This window comes from Grampus griseus, assembly GCF_964374135.1.
Source record: "Grampus griseus genome assembly, chromosome: 20".
Lineage (NCBI taxonomy): Eukaryota > Metazoa > Chordata > Mammalia > Artiodactyla > Delphinidae > Grampus > Grampus griseus.
In genome coordinates, this window is record NC_139014.1 from 8,602,142 (window position 1) to 8,609,413 (window position 7,272).

Below are 7,272 nucleotides of genomic sequence, written 5' to 3' on the forward strand. Positions count from 1 at the left end.
GGCCCAGGGAGTGGACTGGCCTTTGCACGCTCGCGTGACCCATGCTGCCTGCCCTTCCCCCAGGAAATGATCCCGTTTGCCGTGGTGGGCAGTGACCATGAGTACCAAGTGAACGGGAAGAGGATCCTTGGAAGGAAAACCAAATGGGGCACCATTGAAGGTAATCGCTGAGCTGATGTCCGGGGCCTCCAGACAGGTCAGAATAAAAGCTGCTTCTGCTGACTGGGAGCTGCGTTCATCTATTGCATTGCCCACCTAGCCATGGCGAGGGGTCCCATGGTTACCGCTCGGCTGGGGGGAAATGAGGGGGCAAGTGGCTCGTCTGGGGCCCACAGCCGTTAGCTGACGGAGCTGCACCTCCACTCCCATCTCCCATGGGCGGGGAAATATCCAGGGAGGAAGGAGGTATGACGGGCACTGTCAAGTTCTGGGTCCTGGTGCTGGGGTTTCACAGGCGTGCTGTGTGACTCTGGACAAATCACCCCGCCTCTCTGGGCTTAGGAAAGGGCTGGGCTATAGCTCTGTCCAGCTGAGAGCCAGATGCCCTCCCCACTTCCCACCCCCAGAAGTTCCCGGGACCCCCGTCTTGGTGTTCTGGGGCTGCTCTGACAAACCAGCACAGTCTGGGTGGCTTAAAACGGAAGTTTATCCTCCGAGTTTTGGAGGCCCTGAGGGAGAATCTGTTCCCTGCCGCCCTCCTGGTGGCTGCCCGCTGTCCTTGGCATCCCTTGGCTTGCAGACACATCACTGCGATCTCTGCTGTGTCTTCACACAGCCTTCCTCTGTGTGCCTGTGTCTTTCTTTCCCTCTTCTTATAAGAACACTTGTCACTGGCCTTAGGGCCCACCCTAAATCCAGGATGACCCCCTCTTGAGATCCTTACTTTAATTATACCTTCAAAGACTTTTTCCAAATAGGGTCCCATTCACAAGTGCCCAGGGTTGGGAGTTGGACGTTGTTTGGGGGACACAATCCAACCCACTACGGTGGCCATGACCCTGGGTGGGGTGGACCTGGGCATTTCTTTACCCCCCACCCCCCGCCCCGTTCCGTTCTCCCTCTAGAACAGAGTAAAATAGGCCACTTTGCTCCTTGTTCACTTGGCTGAAAGGCCCAGCGTAGAGAAGGAAGCAGAAAATCCAGCAGTTGCTTTCAGCTCCAGCTGCTGCCACCCCAACCCATGCCCAGCTCACGACCTTGGGCATGTCCCTTCATCCCCCAGGGCCCCTGTTTTCACCCTCCGTAAAGTGGGTACCATGCGCCAAGAGTTTAATAAAATGAGAGAATGTCTCAGGGACCATTGGAGCTTTGGGGCAGCAGATACTTTTAAGTAACTAATATAAGGAAAATGATACAATGGAGCGCTCCCAGCCTGGCTCATTTTACCTGGGTTAATTGTTAAGTTCCTTTACCTCCCTGACCCACCTGGGCCGTCTCAATGAGGCTTCACCCTGGGCTCATCCCGCCTTGGCCCCACCTCTTCCGTTTCCTGTCTTCCTGAAATCTTGCTGTTTAGGAACCTTTTTGTGAAGGTATGTTTTGGAGGGTGGAGAAGTTCGGGATAAGAAAGGGCCAATGGGGGCGGGGGGGACTTCCCTGGTGGCCCAGTAGTTCTCTGCGCTTCCACTGCAGAGTGCTCGGGTTCGATCCCTGGTCGGGGAACCAAGATCCGGCAGGCAGCCCCCCAAAAAATAAAAAAAAAAGAAAGGGCCAATGGGGACCTGGGAGGGGCAGGAAGGGCAGCCCGGCAGCTGACAGGCCTCTGCTGCCCCCTGGCGGCCAGCTAGGGCCCTGCAGGCAGGCGGTAAAGGAAATTGTCAGGAAATGAGCGAGGCTGGTTATCTGTGTCCCCCTCTCCTGCTCTGGCCGGGATACCACGCATTGAATGACCTGTGCGTTGTCGTGGTGCCACCAGCTCACGTTGAGGGTGGTGATGAGAAACAGCCCCGTGGAACCTGTAAAGACAGTGGTGGGGTGGTGGTTCTCACATCCCAGCAGCCTTCATGAGGCCCTGGAGGGAATTTCTGCCCTATCTTAGAATAGTTGAACTTCCCCAGGGCCTGGTGGACTTTTTTTTTTTTTTTTTTTTTTTGATCTCTGGGACCTTGTGAATTGGGAGCTGGCCACTCTGTGGCCACTCCAGCACCACTCTGTGCTGGCCCTCAGCCAGAGTTATTAAGTGCTTCTCCTCATCCCCACCCCCACCAGTCCTAGTTCTTTGTTCTTCCTCTGACTTGGTGTACAGCAGCGTCCTGAGGTACTTTGCTCATCCTTGGAAGCCTCCTGAAATGTTTTAAGAGGTAGGCGGGTGTCATAAAGCACACAGTTAACTCATTTAATCCTCTCGTGTCCCTGAGAGGTGGGTGGCATTATTATCCCCATTTTACAGATGAGGAAACTGAGGGTCAGAGAAGCCAGAATAATTTACCTAAGCCAGGAGGCGGCAGAAACACACTTACGCCAGGTTCAGAGCTCTGTTCTTCCCACCAGCTCTCACTGGTTCTCCAAGTTAGATTAAAAGGCTGCGTCAGGGGCTTCCCTGGTGGCACAGTGGTTGAGAGTCTGCCTGCCGATACAGGGGACACGGGTTCGTGCCCCAGTCCGGGAAGATCCCACATGCCACGGAGCGGCTGGGCCCGTGAGCCATGGCCGCTGAGCCTGCGCGTCCGGAGCCTGTGCTCCGCAGTGGGAGAGGCCACAGCAGTGAGAGGCCCGCGTACCGCAAAAAAAAAAAAAAAAAAAAAATGAGAGTCAGCTGGCAGAAGATTCTAGTGTGGGCACAGCCCTGCAGGGGCGGGGGGTGGGGGAGAAAGGAGGGCAGGGGTGTGGAGGGCAGAGCCCAGGCAAGAGGCAAGTGAAATCCAATAGGAGCAGTGGAGGCCCTGCCTGCCGCCTCATCAGCCCTTTAAGCTTCAGAAAGGCCCTGCTGCTCTGGGATGGGGAAGCCTGGACCAGGGAGCCAGGCCTCACGGGCTGTGGAACCCGGGCAGATCTCTTTTGCTCTCTGAGCCCCATCTCCCTACAAGCACAGAAGAAGAACCTTAGTCGCTATCCCGTAGGGTGTGTGAAGGTCGGATTAAGTCCTCCGGGCTGGACGCCTCCACAGAATAGCAGAGAATAGCCTCTCCTTCTGCCTTCTCTGCCCACCTCCCTCAGTCCAAGTGATGCCACTCACCACCCTTTAAAAGGTGTGCTAGCACCTGTTGACCACACAGCAGGCGGAGTGTTCCCGCATAGTTCTGGACTGTGGCAGTAACTGCCGCAAGCTTCAGCCCCAAGGCACCACCTGCACGCTCCAGGGTACCCGTGGGGGCCTGGGGACCCCTCCCTGCCCTCTTCCCGCGTCCCCAGAGCTATCCGCTGCTCTGCAGCTTGTCGGTCTGGGAGGCTCTCGTGTGTCCTCGTGCGCACCTTCCCCAGGCAGCATACGGCTCAGTTCTGCTGGTTCTTGACCTCAGTGTAAACAGTCACCCCCGGTGCCTGGCCTGTACACGGCTGTCCTTGTGTGCGTCCTGAGCATGTGGGGGAGAAGTCCCAGCCCTGATTCCTGCCTCATTCCGTTCCCAGCCCCCCTCTCGTCTTCAGGTCTCCCCTGGGACATCATCCCCCCCCCCCCCCCCCCCCCCCGTCACCACGGCATAGCAGCCGCCCCACCGCCACCGCCTGCTTAGCCTAGCGCTCCCCCCCGCGGCCGTCTTGGCCGGGTTACTGTGCCATCTCCCTGCTAGAGCAGAACCCTCCGGAGGGCAGAAGCCAAGGTGCCCACGGCTCCCCTGTGCGCGGTGGACCCCTCTTCCGCTTGCCTGCCCAGCACTGGGGGAACGGGGCTTTGCCTGACGTTAAAGCCCCTTCTGTCTCTCCGCAGTCGAGAACACCACGCATTGTGAGTTTGCTTACCTGCGGGACCTCCTCATCAGGTGAGCGCCGGAGGGGCCTCCATCGGGGCCGAGGGAGGGGCGGGACCGGGCGGAGGTCTTGAGCAGCAGCCGGCATGGCCGCCCGCGTCTGCCTGCCTTCCCTGGAGGGACCTCGGAGGCCCATTTCCTAAAACACCTTCTTGGAAATGAAGCAAGAGTTGAAATTCTTTTCTACTTCTACTTGGAAAGGGTCGAGTCTGCATCGCCGCAGCCTGAGCCCATTAGATTCAGGGCCCCCGGAGGTCTCGTACGCCGGGCGTGTGTTGGGGGGTTCCCAGCTCCCATCCCCGCGTCCTCTGACCTGGTGGAGGCCCCTGTTCAGTTTCCTTGAGCCCAGGCAAGGAGTAGCCTGTCCTCCGCCCATTCGCGAGGGTGCCAGGTGGGTGGGTCTGGGCCTGGGCAGGTGAACAGAGAAGGTAGGGGCTCCCACCAGGGTACCAGGAGCTCCCAGCTTTTCAGCCAGCAGGATGGATGCTAGGGACAATGTCAATAGGAGGGATGGGACCGTCTCACGGCCTCCAGGTTGGGGGGCTCTGGCTTCCAGGAGCAGCCCTGCCATGCTGGAAAGCCTGGCTGAGGAAGGAAGCCCACCTTGGGCCCTTTTGACGTGTCCTTTCCAAATCTCTCCTGCTGAGCTGCAGAGAAGGGAAGGTTGAACACAGGACTAGCGGGGTGCCAGCGTCCCCAACCCCGGCCGCCTGCTGCAAGCCGCTGTCCCTTACCTGCCAGCACACCTGGCTGCCGGCCTGGCTCTTCTAAACGGGAGCAAGGACGCTCCAGCCCTGCGCACTGCCCGGGGGCCTCTGCACTCAGCCCCTGTCCCTGGACTGGCCACTGGGTTGACACAGAGAAAGGGGGACATGTTAGAACACATGGTCCCGAGAGCAGCTGGGGTTGCCCTGGGGACCACCCCCCCCCCCCCCCCCCCCCCGCCACACATCCCTGCCCAGGCTTGGTCTGTCTTGGTCTATCACTGGGGAACCTCCGGGGAGGCAAGCAGTGGGGATTGGGGGTGGGGAGGGCAGGCCGAGTGAGCAGGGCCAGCCTCCTGCCCTCGCCCGTGACCCTCCTTGAGACCCACCCCCCGGCCCCTCCCAGGACACACATGCAGAACATCAAGGACATCACCAGCACCATCCACTTCGAAGCCTATCGCGTGAAGCGTCTGCACGAGGGCAGCAGCGCTGTGGCCAATGGTGTCGAGGAGAAGGCTCCAGAAGCCCAGGGGATGTAGACACCGCCTGTCCCGGGACCCTGCCCCAAGTCTTTTCCGTCTCCCCCCACCCTCCCCCCACCCACCTGCCCCGTTTTATTTTATATAATTTTCTCCATGTGTCCTCCATCTCCGCCCCTTTACACCTGCCAAGTAACAAGATGACGAGTGCCCTCTGAGTATGTTTGTCATTAGCCCGCTGACTATGGGGACCTGGGCTGGGGGGGGGTCCTCGGAGTGGAGGCCGGCTCTCTGGCCGTCCCTGAGGTCCAGGAGGGACGGGAGGACCACTGACTCAGTCCTGACCCTGCCCCGGGGCCGGAGGAGTGGCCTCCAGCTCTTGGTGCCCCTCGGGCACAGCCTCTGCGGCGTGGCAGGGTGGTGCCCGTGGGAGGATGGAGCCATTCTCGTGGACCTGGAGCCCCTGCCTGCCCCTGCCTCCCCACATGGCCCTGGCCGCAACTCAGAGCACCCCACCCCGCCCCACATGGCCCTGGCCGCAACTCAGAGCACCCCACCCCGCCCCCAGGGGAGAGCAGTTCATTCCACGAGACCCAAGTTGCCAATTGCTTTAGATGCAGCGGGGCCATTGGCTGCTGCCCGCCCACCTGCCTGCGCCCCTGTCCTGGAGTAGGAAGTGCCTTTATCTCAGCCGTCCTCGCGAGCCAGCAGCTCTCCCTCGCTGTCCCCTTGGACGAGAAATTGGGACAAGTTGGAGAGAGGGAGGTGTGTCTTCATCTCCCCTCATGTCCCACCCCCCCCCACTGGGATTTGATTGAGGATTCAAAGGAAGAGGAAAGGTGCACCCCACCCGCCTGAGTTTTGGGGAAGGTCCGAGTGAGAGAATCTGGAGCAGAAGCTAAGGGAGGAGGTACTGGCAGGTGCCCAAAGGAAGTGGGCCACAGGGACCATGGCTGGGGACGCTCAGAGTGGCCCTTGTGGCCTTGGTGGCTGCCCTGCCCCACCCCGTGTGACTGGGGAAGCCTGTGTCTGTCTGTCTGTTTAGACATCCATTGGGCCCAAGATGCTCTGGTTAAGTGAATGCCCAGTTGGGCACCCCAGATGCACACTCAGCCCTCCCGCCCAGGCTGTGCTGATGCCGCCGCCAGGGAGGTGGGAGGCCAGGGAAGCCTGACTTTGTGTTGCCCTAAGTTTGCCTGGGCCTCTGTTCACCTCCCCCCCGCACCCCAGAGCCCGTCGTAATGACCCCAAGGAGGGATTGGCCAGGGGTCGGGTGTGCATGGCCCACTGCTGGGCTGCAGAGCGGGCTTCACGTCTGCACGTCTCAGGCCTGTGAGCTTAGACACGGGGAGATGCACGGCCATCTGCAGACCCCTGGCTTGGTGAGAAATGTGGTGGGAGGGGTGGGTGCAGACTGACCTGGCATGTGCGCGCGTGCGTGTGTGTGCACACGTCCGCGTGCGTGCGAGTGTCATCGCTTTGCGTGTTTGCTCCCTCCCCACCCAAGAGAGGAAGGACCCCTTAGCGAAACAGTTTACTTGCCGACTTGCCATTTTTGCCAAAACCAAGATGTTGAAGGACGTGTCTGTCTCCAGCGTCGGGGTCGCAGCCTCTGTCCCGGGATGCCTTCGCTTTCCTTGTCTGTAGCCAGATTTTGAAACATTGTTAGTTTCCCTGGGATCTGTTCCACAGTGGCCTTTCGCTATGTGCCTCTTGAGAAATTCGTCTCTTTTTGTATAAATAACAAAGTGTTGAAAATGTATTTCCTGAAATAAATGTTCCAAATGCAAACCCAGGAGGCTCTGGAGTGGGGATTTTTTTTCTCTTTTCTGACCCCGGAAGTGCAGATGAGCGTGAACGTAGCGTGAAAGTGATCGCTGGGGAACTGTTTCATCTCCTTTCCCGGGGCGGGGGGGGGGGGGGGAAGAAAGGTTTCAGGGACTCAGAAGCACTGATTTAAGGGGATGATTGAAAAGAGAACAGAGAATCTTAATGTATTCATTACGAGGAGGCTTTGCAGGGCAGTGCTGTGAGCTGTTTCTATTACTGTATTCCTGGAAATGTTTTTCTTGTTAAAGTTGAAATCTATTGCAGTGAGCTCTATGAGCGGGTCGATATTTGACAATAATTTCATACCAATGTATTCCAAGAGAACTTGGCCCCCAAAAGACTAGACTGTAA

General features: G+C 58.7%; 1 protein-coding gene across 5 annotated transcripts in view; it reads left to right on the forward strand.

The window, feature by feature from the left end:
- Positions 1-6,882, forward strand: part of SEPTIN9 (septin 9) — a 164,992-nt gene extending 158,110 nt beyond the window's left edge. For all 5 annotated transcript variants that reach the window (XM_082678076.1, XM_082678077.1, XM_082678078.1 and 2 more), the window contains 3 exons: positions 64-160; positions 3,866-3,917; positions 5,016-6,882. In XM_082678076.1, coding sequence (XP_082534202.1) covers positions 64-160; positions 3,866-3,917; positions 5,016-5,151 — 285 coding nt within the window. In that variant the 3' untranslated portion in view covers positions 5,152-6,882. The remainder of the gene's footprint in view (positions 1-63; positions 161-3,865; positions 3,918-5,015) is intronic.
- The last annotated feature ends 390 nt before the right edge of the window (positions 6,883-7,272 follow it).